Source organism: Oculina patagonica, chromosome 9 (assembly GCF_052425735.1).
Source record: "Oculina patagonica isolate OP01 chromosome 9, crgOcupat, whole genome shotgun sequence".
NCBI lineage: Eukaryota > Metazoa > Cnidaria > Anthozoa > Scleractinia > Oculinidae > Oculina > Oculina patagonica.
In genome coordinates, this window is record NC_135766.1 from 12,325,100 (window position 1) to 12,343,865 (window position 18,766).

At 40.1% G+C, this 18,766-nt stretch overlaps 2 protein-coding genes across 2 annotated transcripts in view; both read left to right on the forward strand.

The window, feature by feature from the left end:
* The first annotated feature begins 1,019 nt into the window (after nt 1–1,019).
* LOC144666232 (uncharacterized) lies at nt 1,020–13,388 on the forward strand. Its single transcript, XM_078527632.1, has 6 exons — nt 1,020–1,223; nt 4,316–6,307; nt 7,570–7,639; nt 8,810–9,050; nt 9,908–10,236; nt 11,762–13,388. Exons 2-6 carry the CDS (start codon nt 4,366–4,368, stop codon nt 11,811–11,813), a joined length of 2,634 nt encoding a protein of 877 aa, XP_078383758.1. The 5' UTR covers nt 1,020–1,223; nt 4,316–4,365; the 3' UTR covers nt 11,814–13,388.
* Nucleotides 13,389–16,451: 3,063 nt separating this feature from the next.
* LOC144666233 (ATP-dependent RNA helicase DDX54-like) overlaps nt 16,452–18,766 on the forward strand; it is a 46,628-nt gene continuing 44,313 nt past the window's right edge. The window contains exon 1 of the mRNA XM_078527633.1: nt 16,452–17,013. Coding sequence (XP_078383759.1) covers nt 16,867–17,013 — 147 coding nt within the window. The 5' untranslated portion in view covers nt 16,452–16,866. The remainder of the gene's footprint in view (nt 17,014–18,766) is intronic.

Consider the following 18,766-nt stretch of genomic DNA (forward strand, 5'->3'; position numbering starts at 1 on the left):
GCTGACAAAGGCACCCCTTTTCAGGCGGAGCCTCCCCGGCCCGTATAGTCCACTATAGGGAGTACCCTCCCCGCTTCCAAGTGTGAGCACCTGTGAAGGGCTGGTTTAAATGCGAGGGACCAGGAGAGGAAATACTACTGAAATCGAGATAGGTTCCAACAAGATGGGACACTGCCCCAGTGCAGATTTTTTCTTATATGGTAAATTTATTATCAGCTATAACTGAGAGGAGTGTTAAAAAAGGCCTTTGGCATTATAGAGCTCGATCAAAGGCCGTTTAAGACCTGCACATAGTTCAGGTCTGAAATTGGCTAAGGGTCCTAAGGGCCTCGGGCAGACCTATATGGGCTCCTGGTTGTGCACACCTTACCCCAATACGTACAAAATTCCAGCCAGCCCGTAGAAGTCTCCAATTTCCTGTCACAGGAAGGATATAGGAGACATCTATGTGCAGACTTTTCTTGTATATCCTTTCTGCTTTTCCGGCGCCGGGAAGATATTGGTGACGTCTGTACACGGGCTACAAGTGACCGGATAATCGGGGCTTGCTCATGTGGAAACTTGCCGAATTTGAGCACCAACTCCTAGTCGAGTGTACTTCGTAGAATTTTTGTTGGGATGCATGTGTCGCCCGATTTTTTCGGATTGTTTTAGGGATTCTTGACCATTCTTGTTATCAGTATTCACACTTATATCGCTTTTTATCAAATCAGAACGCTTCTAATCAGAGTCAGCGAAATCGGAGCCCCATCAGGTATCGGCACGTGTCCCTCTCCCCCATCCTAACTACACCCGCTAATCTGCTAATGGCTTTCCACTAATCAATCTATACGTCTCTTACTTATGGCAAAGAGCCAAGTGTAATTTTATAGTGTTTTTCACTGGTTGCTAATGAACTGTGAACAAAAGCGAAAGTTCAAGAGAAAAAACAAAACCTGAAAATTTTCCCGCGACTAGCCCGCGGCTTTGTTTACCTCTCAAATGATTGACAGCTCGGATCACAAAGCGTACGCTTCAGCCCTCGACTTCCCGTATGCGGAGAAAAGGCTGTGCTGTTTTCAAGGGTAGGCGAGGGAAGGATTGTTTGTTAAGAGCTTATCTTTATTCAGATGCTCACCCATTCAAAGATAAAACTTTTATTTTGGCTGGCATTGATTGAAGAACGTCGAAGAGCGTGATTTTGACCGAGCATGCGAGGGATCATTGTACGGTGACGCCAGAAGGTAAGATTTCACTCTCGTGTTTTGATCACACGATTTAAATGAAACTACGTTCTTCGTTTATTTTCTATGTTTTGTCTGGTCACAAGTTAAAGTTACCTGCATCTCTACCCTTAATTGGTGTAGAATATGCCATTTTTATGGTAATCGTCGGGAAAACCTCTGTCATTGCTTTCGCAATAGCAAATCAAATTTTGGGCCTACTCGGAAGGTTCATCAATAAAAAATTAAGCTGATTATTTAGCGTTAACTGGTTAAGTGAATATTTTCTGCGTAAACGTGTTCAAACCGCTTCGATTTCTTTAGCAAAGAATAACTCTATACCTTAAGTATTGTCATTTTAAGTTAGTGTGTTTATTTAGAAGTTAAAATGGCGGAAACCAACTTATACTTCAAATGTTTCTTGTACTGTCTAAAGTCTTTCATATTTGCATAACTAAAGATTGCGGGGTTGTTTTCACAGCTGGAAGCTTATTTTATTTCTTCAAACAAATTGAAACGAGGAATTTGTCTCGTCCAGATCTGAAAGCTTATAGCTACCATAAACTATTGCGAGATCTCTGTAACTTACGTACAGGAAATGGTTGAGCGAATTTTGTGGTTAATGTTCAACTTTTGACTTCGTTCGAAAATCAAAATCAGTCATTCATAGACCCGATGCGCTAATTGCTAAAAAAAGCTGATCAGCGCATTATATTGCTGGAGCGTATTGTCTTGATTGAACTAAATTCTCATTTTGAAAATTATGTGCAAAACATTTTATAGTAACAGCACATAAGGATTTCGAGGTCGGAGAAAGACATGAACAACTAAGATATCCCATCCATCCTGTACAATATAAATTAGACATGGCTAAAGTAAGTGTATTTATACAAGTACCTCATAAATTTCAATCATGAACTAAGTCTAATAATGAAGCTCTTTATTAACCAATTACCTGCTTACAGTAGCTGTACTGGGAAATATTTTTGGACAGTTTCTGGGAGAGTTCTTGTTTTGTGGGATGCGCTGCGACCTTATGGTTAAAGCGCATTTACACGGCAAAAATGGTCCGGACCAGTCCACTTTTGTAGAGAAATAGTTAAATCTAAACGGGGCCATAGGCGCCTATGGCCTCGTTTTGATTTGACTGTTTCTCTACAAAAGTGGTCAGGTCCAAACCATTTTTGTGACAGGTCCGTACCCAAATTTTTCTGCCGTGTAAACGCGCCTTTAGTGTGCCGGACACTGGATCAAATGGTCCGGTTTCAAGCCCCGGCTGGCCGTGATCCTTGTGTTGTTTTCTTGGGCAAGACACTTTACTCTCATTTATACACCTGAGTGGCTTTCGCCACCCAGGTGTATAAATGGGTCATCATCATTATCTTTTTGGCATCTCTTAGTGGTGCATAAGGCTGCAAAATATCACTGTCGCTGTTTTTCCTCCTGCAAACATTGTCCTTACATTCTTACATCCTATTCTAACATTATACTTGGGGTTGAGAAATGATGTCATCCAACCACATGCTTCTAGGTGGCTTTCACCCGTGGTCCTCAAGCGTGAATCCTCCTAAACTAGGAAATCCTTGTCAGGAGCTTCACAAGCCACTTTATCACCACCGTGCATTGGTTCTGTTATTGGCGTTGTGGTTTCCGTAATCTAAAGGTTTTACAGGATTGAGTGATAAGCACACTGCACAACCCCCAAAACCTGGGGGACTGCAATTAGTCTGGGCTCTTGCCTTTGAAAAGGGTGGCCCCACCAGGAGAAATGAATTTCCAGCCGGCATAGCTCTTAGGGTTATTAAGACTATACCTGCGCGCATGCCAACTCTCATGCATTGGGCGTGCGTCTCACACTTGCGAGTCGAAAACTTCGATCTCACGCCAACTCACGCTTACAAACCAATTTCTCACGCCTAGCCGAAAAATGTGAGTTATTACAACCACAAACAACACACTTCCAAAAAAATGTAATCTCAAACCAATGTGAGAAACGAAAACTCCATGAAAATGAGTGAATGGCGATACTTTCCCTGAAAATGCAGATTTTTGACAAAAAAAAAAAGCATTGGAAATGAGGTCGTGTTTAGCAAAACACGTCCACACCTTGCGATCGGGATATGTTCGGAACGTCTTCGGAATACTTCGGACGTCTTCGGAAAACTTCGGACATTGTCGTATCGTCTTCGGAAATCCTGGCACTCTCAGGATAAAAATCTCACACCTTTGACCCAGAAAAAGTTGGCAGGTATATAAGACTCGAGCAAGGTTCTCCACTGCGACAAGGTGGCAGTCTCAGACAGAGAGATGTATAAATGAATACCAGTGAAATAATGCTGGGGAGGAGGGGTACTCTGCCATGGACTAGCATCCAATCCACAGGGGAGTAGAAATATTCCTAGCTGCTTAATGCTATTGAAACCAGGATAAGCTTCCAGCAGTATGGGCCACTTGGGTTGAGGCTTTCCTTTTCATTGCTGTATGGTCCTCACTCCATTCAATTGGTTAATGTCAAGACATAGGGCTGATAATCTCCCTGTACTGCCTTTGGGCTTAGTTAGTAACTAAAGGTATTTACTGGTATGTTGTGGTTTTAATTTTCAATTTGATTTAAAATTTTTTAAACCAGTTTGATATTATTTTTCATTGTCTCACATTCATTATCATATTCTGAAACAAAGGGAAATAAAAAAATCTAACTGGTTTGAAAAAAATTTAAATTAAAGATTAAATTAAACCACAACATATACTAACTTACAGTATTTAATTAACAATTAAACAACATGCCAGAGTTTTCTATGACTGTCGCTCACAGAAAACAAAGGCAAATAGTCTTTTTGTAGAACTCTAAACGACTGCAGTCCAAAACTTACAAATTAATGCATTTTGAAGCCAAAAATCAAGAAAAAAATGTCTCTTAAAAGGGGGCGCCATATGTTCATCAGCGAAAAAAAAAAAATCCGATTCGCAGATTTTCAATAGCAAATGGATGAGTTTCTACCAATACAACTGTATGTAATAATATTAAGCTTTCAGTGGGAAAATATTCTTTTGGAAAATCCCTTGTTAACTCTTATTTTAACTGTCTAAAAAGAGCTACTTTTTGTACACAGGGGACCCATCCAAGTGTTTCTGGCAGCTTCATAATTTGAACATATGAGCAATGTCTGAAGAAACAAGTAATGATACCAGTTGTGTAATGAACCAAGCAGCTAGTCTGGAGGAAAATTGTCCACCAGAATGTTCGCCCACTGATGACGCCACTGCTGATGAGCTGTTTGACTCTTTTATGGAGATTGCCAATGATCCTGAACTTCATAATGCACAGGAAGATACACAGAATGGAACAACAGGTGAAGCTATAGCAGCTTCTGATCCTTCTGTTTCTTCACAGCTAAAAGACAGCAATGCAGATGAACAGAAGGATTCTGTTAGCAGAACACATGATCAAGAAGAAACAGAAACTTCTTCTGATCCTTCTGTTTCACAGCCTAAAGACACAAATAGTAGTTCAGATGAACGAAAGACAGATATTCAGACTGAAACAAATGAACAAAGTGAAACAATAGAAACTGACAAGAAAAGTACTCCAAGTGGAACACCTGATCACAGTGAAACAACAGTTGAAGAGTCTTCTGATCCTGCCATGTCACAGGTTAAAAATGTAAACAGTAGTGCCAATGCAGAGAAAGTTGATTCTGCAGGATCTAACCCTGCTACTGCCCAGTCTAACTCTGATGGTAACCCTGTGCAAAATGCCACAGAAGTACCAGCAGAGGGTAGTGAGAAGGTCTTGGCAAATCCAGTTAGTGATGAAAGTAAATCTGAGCCAGAGGAACTGAGTGTCACAACTGATACTGTACAATCAAGTTCTGATGTGAAAAATGAAGTAGACAGAACTGAAGAGCTAAGCTGTGGAACTAAAAATTTGGAAAAAGGTTCAGAGAGTAGTGAAATACCAGTGGCTGGCAATAAGGAAATTTCACCAGATCAAATGCAACATGGTGTTGACTGTACTAGTTCATCAGATGATAAGGAAGAACTCCCAAGTGGCAATGATGAAACAGATGTTGCCAAGAGGTTATCGAAGGCTATGGAAGATCTGGCAGGCTTAGAACAGCAACTGTCATCGGCAGTGATGGAGTTGAAACAATCAACTGGTGAAAACACATTTGCAGAGACAGGTGATGAAAAAGAACTTAACGCTGAGACCCAAGAGGGTCAGACACTCGAGACTCAACCTGAAGGACAGGTTGCCTCTCAGACCAACGTCACAGACACCAAAGAGACACAAGTAGAGAATGAATTAGTTGAGAATAAACTTGTGACAGATGAGGGAAGTAATGTTTCTTCTGCTCAAGACAATGGCGAAAATGCAACTGTATGCGAGACAGATGCTGATTTAAATGACTCAAATAATGAAGAAACTTTGGTTGAAAATACTGACATAAATAACAAAGATGCAATTAATGATGATTGTAAAGGAACTGACGTGGATGTTGTCAAAGTACAGGAGGTTAAAATGGAAAACGACAAATCAGGGGAATCAGATAGACCGGTACCTGCTAAAGAAGATCTTAATGAGAGTAATGTTATGGGCACAAGTGAAACACCAGAAAGGGACCTAAATGCTGGACAGGAAGATGGCTCAAAAGTACCAGTTGGCACCGTGGAATTGCAGGCAGAAACAAAAGTTGAGGAATCCAAAAATGGCGAGGAAAAGGTCTCCATTGACAAGTCAGATTCCACGGATGAGCTTGACAAGGAAGTTGTCAAGTGTATGTCGATACCTGACATTGAAATTACAACTGATGAAAGTGAGAATAAAAGCCTAGATTCCATCGACACTGAAGGCAGCTCAAACAGCCCCCCAGCATCACCAGCTTTCTCGGATGATGGCGTAGATTCTGACACGCCTTCCGATTACGGTGATGATGACGACGGTACTTTTGAGCCTATTAATCTTGAAGCTTCTAGAAGAAAGTCCTGGCTTCTAGAGACAGACAGGGATCGCTTGTCATCAGACTCGTCAACTGTTTCAGAAAAGGACTTCAAGGATAGTTTTAACAAAGGTGATAATGCCGATGGAAAATCTCCAAAAGAGGGTGAGTTTTGTTGATGACTTTCCTCAAACTCAATAATTCAACAAAAACAACATTGGAAAAAGTACCACATTTTGGTTAAGGACTCTGGAAATTTGGGTAGTGGTGGGGCTCCCTGAGGGGGCTCAGCCTAAAAATTCTCCCTTGGTGCTTTTTTCCAACCATAACCTGAATGTTTGCTCTTTTTTAACAATGATTTGTGTCCGTCTTATAGGAAGTTTGGTTACAGACAAATGACTGAAAAACGGCAAGGACCATCACCAGGTGTTCGTCTTATGGTGGTGTCGGTCTTATAGAGGTGTCCGTTAAGAGAGAGTTAACTGTATATTATCAGTTATCATTCTCATCACAGTTGTCGTCAGATTTGTAGGGAATAAGCCCAAATCCAAGCCTAAAATAATTTCTTAATGCAGCTCCCTATACAGGGATGTTTTCAGCTTCTTTTAGTACCCTCTAACGGGTGTAGTACAAGGGTCAGCCATGTAAAAAACCTTATGAACCTCCCGCCTCCTATTCCTTTTTCTTCCACTTCCTGCCCCTTGCCGTAGTGGTTCCCTCCTCTTTGTCCCATATCTATTGCATTTAACCAAACAAAGTGTTGCAAAATTATACAGTAAAAACCCGCGTACACTTAAGAACCTAGGGATTTAAGAACCTTCTGGCAAAAATTGCTTTTTTAATACCTTAAAATATAAGAACCTGTTTAGCCAAACAAATTCCAACAGGTTCTTATAAGTGGGGTTTAACTAATATTTAATTTATAAATTTTTTACCTAAAACCATACTGTACCATTGATCAATTAATGTTGTTGGACTTTTGGCAACGTGGGTGCATTAATTAATATTTATAATGAAGAAAATACCAGGTTTTATACTTTTTTTCTGATAATCAGCAACAATGTCAACTCTGTAGAAATTAAGAACCTAATTAAGAACCTATTTAGCCTAAACTGTCAATAAGTACCCCATAATACAAGAACCTGTTTTGCCAAACTCTGAAAAAAGTAGGTTCTTACACGCGGGTTTTTACTGTACTCCTTTTCGGCCTTGGATTCCATCACCTTAGGAATCCTGCTTACCACCCTCTCTTCTCCCACCCCTTGCCCCCTTGCCCCCCCCCCCCCCCCTTTTCCCATCTACTATTGAAAGCCCTAAAACATGACTTCTGATTTTTCTCACGACACAACCTGTCAATTCCGGTAATTTTGTTAAGGCCAGTCCAGACTTAATTCTCACAAATCTTGCTTGTTTTGTTGGTGTTCTAGATTATATCAGAGGGCACTTGCTAAAGATGGGTGGTTCTGGCCTGACACCGAAAAATTGGCGAAAGAGATGGTGAGACTTTTACAATGACAACTCTTTCACTATTGTCAGTCATGATTACTATTAATCCCTAAATATTACATGTATATCTCTCCCCCCTCCCCCCATTGCCCCAGTCTTATGTTTTTCTTTTCCTGCATGTTTTAGGAGACTTACGGGAGAGGAGCGCTTAATCTAGAAGGGGGGAGGGCTTTTTTTTATTTAATTTAAATTTGCAAAATGCCAGTACGTTAAGTAAAATACCATATCACTCAATTTTTTGTACCTTTATTTGATCAATGAAGTGTTATACACTCAATTATTTATGATAAATAACAATTCCTCTAAAGAACAAGTGCCAATATATTTCTCCTGAAGCTTGCAGATATCTTTTGCACATGCCCACATTTTATGGTAAAAAATTCCATTGTTATGGTTCTAATAACGGAGGCTTTCGTTATACAATTTAGAATAAAAATCAGCGAAAATAAATGACGTTTCGATGAATCGCGGTTCATCATTATCAAATTCTAAAAAAGTCAGATTCTGATGAGTTCAATATATATTAAGAGTGCGTGTGAAAATCTTGTTGCATAAAATTAAAGACTATACAATGTGAATTGTATAGAATGTTAATTACGAACTAAATAGTTTTGCTTTAATGGAGTCAGATTGAGTGTTCAGTTTAGGTTTTAACTCCTGGATAAAAAGCATTTCGAAGATCAAGCATTCGAATTTCCCGCGACATTTCTTCAAGATTGTAAATTGCTTGTTAAGATCTTTGTTACTCTGGTTGTGGGCGTCACGCAGGTGGTTTCCAATAGCTGAGTGCTTATGTTCATCAATGCGTTGGAAAAGGTGTCGGCGAGTGTAGCCTACATAATCCGCATCACACGAATCATGTTTAAATTTGTAAACAACACATTGTTGATTTATAAGCGGCGGTTTGGCCTCTGCTACATTGATGTACTGACTTTTTTAGAATTTGATAATGATGAACCGCGATTCATTGAAACGTCATTTATTTTCGCTGATTTTTATTCTAAATTCGTATGGTTGCAACGGTAAAGGGGTAGGGGAGGGGGGATTAATAAACTCCATGCTCCTAAAAGGGGGAGTGTGGCTTATTAGAAAGGGAGGTTAATAGAAAATTTATTAATATTTAAATCTCACAATACCAACTTGTAAAGCTTTGTTTTCAAGGTTTGTTCTTCGAGGAGATAACTGCCTGTACTACTACAAGCAATCAAAGGACAAGGTGCCGTGTGGGGTTATAATCCTAGCAAACTACTCTGTGTCAAAAGCACCAGAAATAAGCAAGAGCCACTGCTTCAAGCTAACCAAAGGTGGTGCTCGGACATACTACATGTGTGCGGGGAGTGACTCAGACATGAAGAAATGGATTATGGCCATGATGGACGCCATTAAAGGCTCCTCTGGCAGTGTATGTAGTTTCATTCTCATTGTGTTTTGCATCAGTTCTTCAGTTTAGAGCAGTTTTCAATTGAGTGTCGTAAAACCAAAACCAAAGTAATTACTCTGGCCAATCACAAAGGACACAGACAATAAAGTGAACCAATCAAAACTCAAAGCAAATACATGTAGCTGGCATGAAGCGCGGGAAAATGTGCCCGAGCGAGTCACGATTGGTTTTGGTTTAAGTTCTGATTGGCTGATGAAGTGGCACGAGATTTTTAAGCCAATCACTGAGCGTAGTAATGCAAAATCAAAGCAAGCGCAATTTACTTTCGAAACTTAAGTGAAAACCCCTCTATGTGACCCATTTGGTATTTAGATCACAGGGGCGGATGTAGGGGGAGGGTGCAGGGGGTGCAAACACCCCCCCCCTTTTGAGGTGACCTGCGGTTTTCTAATACAACTGGTAGTCTGCAAAAAAATCTCTGGCCATTCCTTGGTGGTGCATAACATTTCCCAAATTGTAAACATGTTAAATACAGATGAAATAAACTGTACTGTTAAAATAAATTTGGATAATTATGTTTACAGCTGTATATGTGCCAGTACAAGTACATGTAAATCCTCAAGCGGTACATGTATAAAAGCCAATAGTATAATTGGTGAGGTATTTTTATGCCCTTCATTTTGAACTTTTAATAATACTTAATAATGTATTGTTTTAACACTGTTTGCACTGATACACGATGACAGAAATAACAACACCAGCAGAAATAATTTATTTCCAAGATTTCCGTCAATCAAAGTTTGAAGGGATTTCCAACAACGTTTTGCGGAAAGGATCATGAAAGTAACAATCCAATTTTTTTTCTTTTTCCCATGTAGTCCAATCCATTCAACCTTTCAGAAGGCAATGTTCACAATGTCAGTATTCCGGCTCTGTCAATCAGAGACCCTGATTGCCATGGTTACCTGTACAAACAAGGACACAGCATCAAGACTTGGAGACGCCGCTACTTTGTCCTTAAGAATGGCTTTCTCTACTATTATTCAGATATGTCCAACACTGTAGCGCTGGGCGTGGCTAAGCTACTCCACTATACAATTCAACTGGGAGACCAGTCTGGAAAGAAGTTTTGCTTCAGTGCCACATCTACTGACCCAGCATCAAGAACTTACTTCTTTGCTGCTGAGAGTGAAATGGATAGAACTAGGTAAGAGATGTAAATTATAATCAAGAAACCACATCCTAACCCTGGGGGCGAAGGAGGCGCGGTGGCCTAATGGTTAGTGCGCTCAACTCCGAGTCGAACGGCCCGGGTTCGAGGCCTGGCCGGGATGCTGCGTTGTGTTCTTGGGCAAGACACTTTACTCTCACAGTGCCTCTCTCCTCCCAGGTGTATAAATGGGTACCGGCGAATTTACTGCTCGGGGGTAACCCTGAGATGGACTAGCATCCCATCCAGGGGGGAGTAGCAATACTCCTAGTCGCTTAATGCCATTGAAACCGGGATAAGCTCTGGCTGTATGGGGCTCATGGCTTGGAGACAGACTTTACTTTAATTAACCCTGGGGGCGAGATCTCTCATCTGAAAGTTGGCAGCCAGGATGTTTGTTGTCTCGCTGAGGGGTGTAAATTCTGGATTTTTGGTCTCACTTGGGGTGTTCCAGGCAAAATGCCAAAAGCCATCAAGATCGAGGGTAGACTGTTCACAGTCCCCTATTTTTCTGTGAAAATCGATCATTGAGTTCTACAGGCCACCATCTTGGTTCCTGAGTGCAAGGGAAAATTGGGTTGAGTGAAAAATTCCTGTGGGTAGGGGTGCAGGGGCAGAAAGAATTAGGTTTTGCATGCAAAGCAATGTACAAAAATTTATAATATAAATTCTATTTTCAGTATTTTGGTATGTTTTAGGGGTCCACAAAATCTTGAGCCATGCCCAGATTGGTCTCTTTTAGGGGTTCTTTTCAAAATTCCCGACAAGCATCCCTGCCCCTTTTATATGGATGTCTCCCCCCCAAGGGTTTTTTTCTTCTTCTCCTTCTTCCCCCCTGGGGGTGGGGGTGTCTAGCCAAACTTTTTTGTACATGTGGGGTATGTATAGATTTTTTTGGAACAGCACTTAATTAAAATAATTAGTTAGTCAAGAGCAATTTCAATTAAGAGTGTTTAGTAATTTACATTTGCTTTGGTTTTGCATTGCTATACTAAGCGATTGGCTTGCAACACTCGCACCACATTTTCAACCATTAAGAAGTATTAAAACCAAAACCCATCATGAATTGCTTGCACTCATTTTCCCCATACTTCTTGCCAGCAGCATGTTTTTGGTTGATGCATGATTTGATTGGTTCACTGGATTGTCTGTGTTCTTTGTGATTGGCCAGTCAGAGTGATGACTTCGGGCTTGGTTTCATGACTCTCAATTGAAAAATATTGTTCTGCTCATTAAGAGGGTAGCAAATGGTTTATGCCTGACACGTGAAAAGGGCAACTTTAGATTAGACCGTGACGCCTGAAAATAGGGCAAAAATTATACTGTGACGCGTGAAAATAGCTAGAAAAGACACCTGATTCATGAATTTTGCTGTTTCAAGTACACTTGACACATGACTTTGGTTAAAATTTGTGTGTAAAACGGGATGACGACCACCCCTTTTCTACCCTCTGTTAATGGGTAATGTAGATGTGTAGGTGAACTTGCAATGTCAGTCTGACTTAAAGTTATTTTTGTTTAGGTGGTCGTCACGTTTGGAGGACTCCATCAAGAAAGGTTCATTAGTTTCTTAAAAAGAATGAGAATGCCCATTCTGGAAAAGACATACAAGTTCCTTTTAATTAGTTAGTGTTTAGAGTTTTGCCATGTGTTTCTCTAATTTTAAATGTCCAGAACACTTTGTTTTTGTTACCTTCAACAGTTAAACAAAATTTATGAGCTCTAGAAATATTTAAGGAATTTTTGTTAGTAGTAAGCTGCAAATCAGAGGCAATAAAAGCCAAAGCCACATATAGTATAAAATAATTATAATGCACAGCTGTAGGTTGAAGAAAACTTGAAAAAAGTCCTGTCCGGACTTCCAGGACAAGTAAATTTTCATGTCAGGCAGTTAATTTTGCATGCTCACTTGCCTGATGAGCAAGGGCACTGGCAAGTCATCGATTGACTACAGTCAATTCTCTCTTAACAGACACTTCTACAAGATGGACACCTCTAAGATGGACACCTGGTGTTGGTTCCCTCCCTGCTGTTTTTCAGTCATTTTACTGTAACTAACCTCCCTATAAGAGGGACACCTCTCTAAGACGGACAGTTGGAGCCGGTCCCGACAGTGTCCATCTTAGAGAGAGTCGACTGTAAAATCATAATTAAGTTATCTAAGACAAGTATGCAACTGTCCTCGGCATGCAAAATTTAAGAGCTGCTTGCCTGACAAGCAAGCTGGAAGACAAAGGAAAGAAGAAAATTTATTACAAGGAAAAGTCGGAACAAGCAAATTTGGGTTCTGTTCATTTTGTGTGCAATTTCATTGTACAAAGGCCAGTTTCTGTTTAGCAGCAACATGATAGATGTTTAAGAAATAATTATCAGTACTCATAGTTAATTTCACTGTGACAAACTTTTTTATCTTTTATGTCGCTTAATTGTTGTGACTCTGTGTCAAAGAGAAAAAAAAAACTTTGTCTATGAATGTAGATTTAGATTACTTTTCGAGGTAACATGGAAAAATGCACCAAAAATTTTGCAATTTGTAACGATTGTTGCCCAAATGGATCAAGACTAGCATGGGTAAATATGCAAGTGCTAATTTCATCCCTGATTGCAATATATTTCAACCCTCCAAGTTAAGACCATTTTAGTCGCCATAGCGACTAAAATTTTGGAGCTGGCGACTAAATTGGAATCAAAGTCGCCAGTCTGGCGACTAAAATTGAGAACAAGGATTGAAAGCGTGAGGTTAATTTAGCGACTAAAATTTTTTCACTGGCGTCAAGCTTGAGCACTCAATGGCCAAATGGCCACTAAGGAAAAAATTAAACTTGGAGGGTTGTATTTGTAGTTATTTTTTGTTAAAAGGTTTTAACATAGAAGCTTTAAGAAAGCCAAAATTTTTCACTTGAAAAGTCATTGTCAAAGCTTTTACCCTATAATTCTTATTCTTTTACATATGCCCTTATAGCAAATTTATCACCTAATACTAGGTTTTTTAAAAATAGCTATTTTCGAATTCAGATTTTTGTACATATTAAGATATTTTATTTTTAGCTTTGAACTTGTTACACTGTACAGTCACGGCCAGTTGGTTCATTTACGTTCAAGGTAGTGTCGGTTAAGTTCTTTAAAAATTCTGACACTGACTTTGTTGAACGCAACTTTGCACAAAGCATGGTGAATGACAAGCAGGGGCAAATCCAGGATTTTTCTTAAGAGGGGTGCACCACTAACGAATTGCATAACTGACTGGTGTGACCTTAACAAATTTTAAAAGCTTAAATACGAAGAAGAAGGTCATTTCAGGGGGAGGGGGAAGCAAGCAAGCCAGAAATCCCTTATCCCAAAAAATCAGCTAACCCTGCAAAAGCTACCTAAGTTAACTGTAGGCTTAGGAACATGCATGTTACATGAGACAATTTTCATTGCAATGTCGACTTGCAACATTTTGGTGTATCCGAACAACACACATCCAGGCCATGTTGAACTGAATTCGCGCCAAAAATTGACGACCTAGTTACATGAGCCAACTTTCAATTTATTCTTGCGTTGCAAGTTTTTGACTTGGGTTTAAAAACTCGCAACACGCTGCTCAGTAAAATGTTGCACAAAAAGTTGTTCCAGTACCATGTCACACTGTGTTCGATTTTTCGTTGTTGCAAGTTGTCCCGTGTTACACTGCCTTAAGGCTGTGTTCATACTTAGTGCCATTCACTGCCAAGCACTGGTTGCCTTGTTCAGATGCAGGGAACCAAAGTACCAATTACCCTTTCGTGTCCAAGAAATAGTGTGTTCACATGAGTGCCTAGCGAGAATCATGTCTGGGCACTGAGTGTGAACACAGCCTAAGATTGCTTACCAGCTGAAATAAAAAAGAGAAGTATTTTCATGCCTTTTGCTTTGAATAGATAATCAATAGATTCATTATGAGTGGCTAGCTAGTTGTACTTGGTCTTTGTCCAAAAAATCTATGCAAATCACATTATTTTGTAAATTACAATTTTGAGGTGCAGTATGACTTGTAGGTTAAGTACAAGAATGAAATAAAGAGGAACCATTTCTGGAAACATGAATTTTAGTGATTGTAATTATTAATAAAATTATTTTTGTATAAATTGTATTGTTTCCTTTAAGTGACCTTGTTCAATGACATGACGCACGTACCCCAGTGGAGGGGATTAGTGGTGCGACTTGCGACAATAACTTGGGGCTCTCCAGGCACGGATCCAGACCGGTTTCCACTGTTTCATGTAAATCGGTCAACATCCTGAGGATGCATGCCTTAGACCTCCCTACAAGCTCTCTTCTTCGGCGCTCGTGTTATCAGAAAACGGTCACCATTTTTCCTGGATCAGCGCCTGCTCTCTAAGCACAGTAGGCAAAGGGTGGTTACCCGGTGTAAGGCCATAGCCTACTGCAGCTAGCATACCCTTTACAGCCCTACCATTTTGTCTATAATCATTGCATGTGACATGCTTACACCATGAATACAACAGGAATCGTGTCATGTAAATCAACCTACGACATCATAACGACAGGTGCACACACATGTAAATGGTCTTAAGTCATGTTGTAGGCCTGTCATAAGCTTGTGGCATGCAAGAATGTTGTACCATGTAAATTGGCCTTAGGAGTGCCCCCAACCTCTGGGAATTGACCCAAGCCCAGAAATTTTCAGTACCACCTTTAATGTCAATATGCTAACATGGCCACCTGGACAGACATAAGAGAGTTCATACTCTCACCCTTGTTTGGCCTTAAACTCTCATACTGACTTTGAACTTGCTCAAAGTTTCATGAGAGTTTGACGAACTCTTGTTCTCATTTGGCCTGAGTTGCTGCTAGTCTATGAGAGTTGACAGAAACTCTCACGAGAGTCAACTCTCATCCTCGTTTGGCCCAGGCTTGATGCACAGAGAACATGGCTTCATTCAGCCTCTTGGGTAGTGGCTCTCACAGGGCCTAACATAAATGACTTGCTACCCTTCAGGAGAATAGAAATGACAGGAACTGTCTCAAGTCCCCAAACCAATAGCAGCTGCTACACTAAAGGCCCAGTAGAGTTACAAGCTGGCAAAAACTACTACACTATTGATTTTTGGTGGGGTGGGAGGAGGTGTTGTACCCTATTTCAGGTCAAAATAATTGACAATTTTCCATTCCTTGTTTGGGCTGAGGCCTGGTTGTTCAAAAGCTGGTTAGTGCCATATTTTAAGTTTTTACTTTAGTTTGTACAAAAAGTATCATCCTAACCAGGAAAAACCTTATTAAGAAATACTTGCTTGGTTTCAACAAGCAAAATCTCACAGAAATATAAAAAAGTGGTTCATGTCAAAACAAAATGCTTTTAACTTTTTGAAATAGTTTACTCTTCATTTCTCAAACTCTTAACCTTGGATTTCTTGTTAATACACATGTTAGTATAAATTATGTCACTTTTTTAAAGCTTTTATACAATTGACCTTTTTTGTTTGTCCAGTAACCATTTGAATCGTTTTCCATTCTTGCAAGCAAAGCTGCGTAGTAGTATATATAATTGTGCAGATGAAATAATTGCATCTTTCAATGTGCAAGTCCAGCTCACATAAATAGTCACAAATTCTGCATTTGTTGCGCTGTTTAGAACAGCTTAAATTAAATACAAATCAACAAATGATGCACGCTCTCGGAACGCTTTTTTTCTTATAAATTAATTGCCGTTAAATTGCATAGCTTTCAAAATATTGCAGTTTTAAACTTTCAACACTGTTCGATGATAACTGTTCTCTTTGCAATGTTCTGGTCTGTAGAAAATGTTTCTTTCGTTTTTCAGCGAAAGCTGCTTAAAGCCAACTTTCTCTTGATGCGTTGGGGGTCAACATTTCTGGCTCCTTTCTGGTTGTTTTTGAGCTGCTCGACACGTACATTGGTTGCCTTCGAGAGGTCGAGGCGAAGACTGCTTCCATTTTGCTTGACTCCCGAACAATCCGGCGTCCTCGCAGAATGTTTCTCTTTATTGTTAGACTCCGTTTTGCACTCAGGCATGTTGCTTGAAACTTCTTCTTTGTCTTTTCTTTCACTTTCTTCCGGACAGGGATATATAAGGCGCTTTCTAATTTTCGAATGCGAATGTGCCCTTGCGCCGGATGGAAGATCTGCTGTAATCACCCTTCGATGCAGTCGCTTCTTCTTTGGTGCCCACAAGAGATGCTTCGCGAAAGCTGGATTGTCCTCCATCGGTGGGGTAACTTGTACAGTCGATATACATCCCTCCATTTCTTTTAAGAGCTGTAACAAGGACTCGCTCGGCTTGGTTGCAATATAAATAAATGCTGCAAAACAACTTCTCAAAAGCGTTTCTTCTTCAGTGAATGACAGAGGTGAGCAAAACAAATTTTGCCGCGTGTTTAGACTTGCCGCGTCCAATGCGCAGCTCTGATTGGTAGACTGATGTTACGTCGCCATGACGTTGGCCAATCAGATCGCAAGCACGATTGCACAACCGCTGAGCGTTTTTAATGCAGGCTCTCAAAGCATGGTAAAATGGCGGACGGAGCGAACACAACAGCGCTACAATAACTTTACACTTTTGCTCCGTTTAATTTCATATTTTGGCGGAAAATCATAATATTTCTGTAAATATTGTTATACATCATGGCTAAGAAAAAGTTATCTGCATCATCGAAAGGTAAACCGAGTAGGAATTTCAAACAGAAAAATGGTAAGAAAGGATTGAAAACCACACCGCAGAATTTTAGAAGAAAGAAGGCAAGAGACAAGGAAACCAACGAGTTTGATGAGGTATTGTTGATATTTACTTGACATAAAATTGGAGTGTATAGGATTATGCAACGAAACAGCGTCCATCGTGATACATTTCTCCCTGTATTAGTATTTGTATGAAGCTTTTCACTCTTCTCCCAGTCCTGAAACAAATAGAACTTGGATCGGCTGGAAGGGTCAGGGCTCAAAATAACGGCCGGTCAAAGGACAATGTCCGGCCAAAATGACGATTTGTCCGGACAAAAGTTTGGTTCGGCGGTCATTTTGACCGGTCACGTACACGGCTTTCAAATAAATAACACACAAAAAAAATTATTCGCAGTATTTCTTGAAATTTTACAGTAAAATCATAAAATATCATAGCAGCTTACAGTCACAAATTTGTAGAATACAGATGAGACGGTCACGCTCTGCGGATTTGTTAGCCGTTTGCTTAAATAAAACAGGAAACATCCACGTCTGTAAATACGCTAAACAGACAACGATGAACATCGCATCAATCAACGTCTGCTATTAACACGCGTACGCAATTACGGTTTCAATTGTCAGGTGGGCCGAGAAAAATAGCACTCGTTAGTGGATTTAAAAAACTATATGCACCTTTAGAAAGTACGAGTTCGTAGCGTGTTTTTCACCTGCAAGATCACGAGAAAATAATAAAATCATTTAACGCTTTGAATGTTAAGCCAGCAATTTGTTTCTTTAAACTATGCCTATTTCGCAATTGAACGTGTCCCCATGTCTGCTGACAAGTTGGCCACCTAAGACGTGTTGCTACATTGTCAAAGAGAGTTCCGGTAAACGTTTGCTCGTACTGTACAAAATAAAAAAAATGGTCTCCGCGTCCGGCGTCTACAGATTAAAACGATAACTTTCGTTATCTTTTATTCTAGCCATGGCATTCAAGTGTTTCTCACCAATTCTAACGAAGTCTTCTTGTGTAAGGCTACTTCCGCGGATATCTATGATTAAAAGTACTTTGCCGTAAGTATATTTCAGCAGTTCATTCAGGCACCGCATAGAACGGGCTTCCCTGTTGTAGGCAACGTTGAAAACTTGGAGAGATCCATGATTTTTGAAATGCGAAGTGACGTTGGCTTTCTTGCCCAACTCTTAGCAGTCTTGAAGAAGGAGAACTTTTAAAAGAGGGCATCTTATAGGAAGCTCGATGAACAACGAGTCCGTAACTTTGCAGTGAAGACATGTTAAACTTCCGGCACACCCTAACTGAAAGGCCTGGTTGCTAAGCGTTGTGGACGAATGTGAAATCTTTTTTCGGCGGTTATCTTGTTAATCCCCTAGCTTGAAATGGGATATTGGTATCGCATGATACAGGAAAGATATCTAAAAGTCGAGGACATGAATCTTTTTTACTGGACACAGTTGACATGAAGCCGTTGGCATTTCATTTCTTCCTACATACCGAGCAAAGGCAAAGTTATCTCACTTGTAGCATGGGCATATGTCCTATTACTATTTAGTGTTCGGTAGTAAAGACCAGTAAAGTGCTTACAACCAAGATCGCCTCCACCCGTAAGTCGTTAACTAATAGAGAGATTAGAGAGATTAAGCATGGCGTTTATTTTTCCCGCGAACGGCAAAAATTCAACTTCTGCTGTCTGCCGTTTGGCGTTGGTACGCGGAAATGAGAAGTTTTGTGTTTGTCGTGAATGTGGGATGTTTTCACTAATTTAATGAGGGATTGATTTTTGAATTCGATAAAAAGGTAAAAAAATGAAAAACAAGCTCGCGTTTGCCGTTTGCCGCATAA